This window comes from Triticum dicoccoides, chromosome 5A, assembly GCF_002162155.2.
Source record: "Triticum dicoccoides isolate Atlit2015 ecotype Zavitan chromosome 5A, WEW_v2.0, whole genome shotgun sequence".
Taxonomy (NCBI): domain Eukaryota; kingdom Viridiplantae; phylum Streptophyta; class Magnoliopsida; order Poales; family Poaceae; genus Triticum; species Triticum dicoccoides.
This window is the reverse complement of record NC_041388.1, coordinates 332,476-334,062: the sequence shown is the minus strand read 5'-3', so window position 1 is coordinate 334,062 and position 1,587 is coordinate 332,476. Positions and strand designations below refer to the sequence as shown.

Genomic DNA, 1,587 nt, shown 5'->3' with positions numbered 1-1,587 from the left:
GACAAACTTCCGGCCAGGCATAATTCAGTGTGGACACTATCTAAATGGGCCCTAAAAGCAACCACCGAACCTTTTACAAACTTCCGGAAGCACACTATACACAAGGAAGCTTCCAGGCTTGACTCTTATCTCCCAGGAGTCCCAATCCCCAAGAGTAACAAATTTGTTAAAGAACAAGTATGAGGATCATGAATTGGTTTGGCGAAAATGTAGATTAAGCGATTATCTTTCATTCCTCGAAGTTTGTTATTGTTTGAGTGGATGAGTCAAGATGAATCAAGCTTTTAGGAGTTGGCACCGATGAAAGTTCATATGAAAGATTATAGTTGATGTTAGAATAAAGGCGAGTACTTTACCCTCCTCCCTGTTTTAGCAATTAAAACCCAACGCACACCAGGGAGTCGGGGGATCCTGAGAGGAAACCCTGATCCCTGAGGACCCGATGGTCTAGGACCCAAAGTCTCACCCAAAAGTAAAAAAACGACAAGTGACGTGTATGACCCACTGCCCCATGCATACGCAGAGAGAAGAGAACCTCGACTCGACTCACACAAGGTTGAATTAGATCAGACATCGACCGATGGTAGCAACCATCGACAACGACAAAGCTAATATCATTCATGTCCCCAACAGTACGCATGCTTCGTCGGTGTTTGTTTCCTGTTTCGAGAAGCCGGCAAGGGCTTCGCCTATGTAGAAAGAAATGGAACCGGTTTCTTTTTGGACGTCTTTCGCTTGCGGCGGCGCTTCTTGGACGCGTGGAATCGACGACGACATATATCAAACGAATTAACCCTTTGAGAAAACACCTCTTAAAAGTTGTGCGGTTCGACGACCGCCAAAAAAAAAGGGAAAACCTTTTTTTGTGTGTGTGTTTTGTGTACCGGAAAAGAAAGGAAAAGAAAAGAAAAGCCCCCAAATGCAAGTCCATGAGTGAGGGAGTGAATGAATGAATGAATGAATGATCACATGGCGGTAACATGCGGTGCGATGCGTGGACCGGGGCTGCAAATGCAAATGACCACCCTCTCCTCTCCCTCCTTTGCTCCATCACACACGCACACGCACACTGTTATTCATGTGACCTGACCGCCATTAACACACTCTCTCCTCTCTTCTCTCTGAGTCTGACCGCCCCCCACAAGCACAGGCAGCGCATTGGTGGCGTGGTTGCGGTTGGGATCGCCGCCGGGCATGGCCGATCCGTACGGCGACGGCCGGGCGCTGAGGAGTCATCAGCACCAGCAGCAGCCGCCGGCGCAGCAGCAGCGGCCCAGGCTGAAGCCGGCGCTGGAGATGGAGGACCTCATCAGCCTGCTCCACGGCTCCGATCCCGTCCGCGTCGAGCTCACCCGCCTCGAGAACGACCTCCACTGTAAGCTCCATTGCCGATCCGATCTGCCCTCCAGATCGGATCTCCCTCCCTCCCTCCTCGCCGCCCGGAGCAAGATTCCGCCTTTCCACCTCAACGGATTGGATTTGGTGCTTGCTTGCTTGCAGACAAGGAGAAGGAGCTCGGCGACGCGCAGGCGGAGATCAAGGCCCTGCGCCTCTCCGAGCGGGCGCGCGAGAAGGCCGTCGAGGATG

The 1,587-nt window shown here is 52.0% G+C and overlaps 1 protein-coding gene across 1 annotated transcript in view; it reads left to right on the top strand.

Annotated features, from left to right (window-relative positions):
• The first annotated feature begins 998 nt into the window (after positions 1-998).
• Positions 999-1,587, top strand: part of LOC119298696 (microtubule-associated protein 70-1) — a 4,589-nt gene continuing 4,000 nt past the window's right edge. Inside the window, exons 1-2 of the mRNA XM_037575989.1 lie at positions 999-1,375; positions 1,501-1,586. Coding sequence (XP_037431886.1) covers positions 1,195-1,375; positions 1,501-1,586 — 267 coding nt within the window. The 5' untranslated portion in view covers positions 999-1,194. The remainder of the gene's footprint in view (positions 1,376-1,500; position 1,587) is intronic.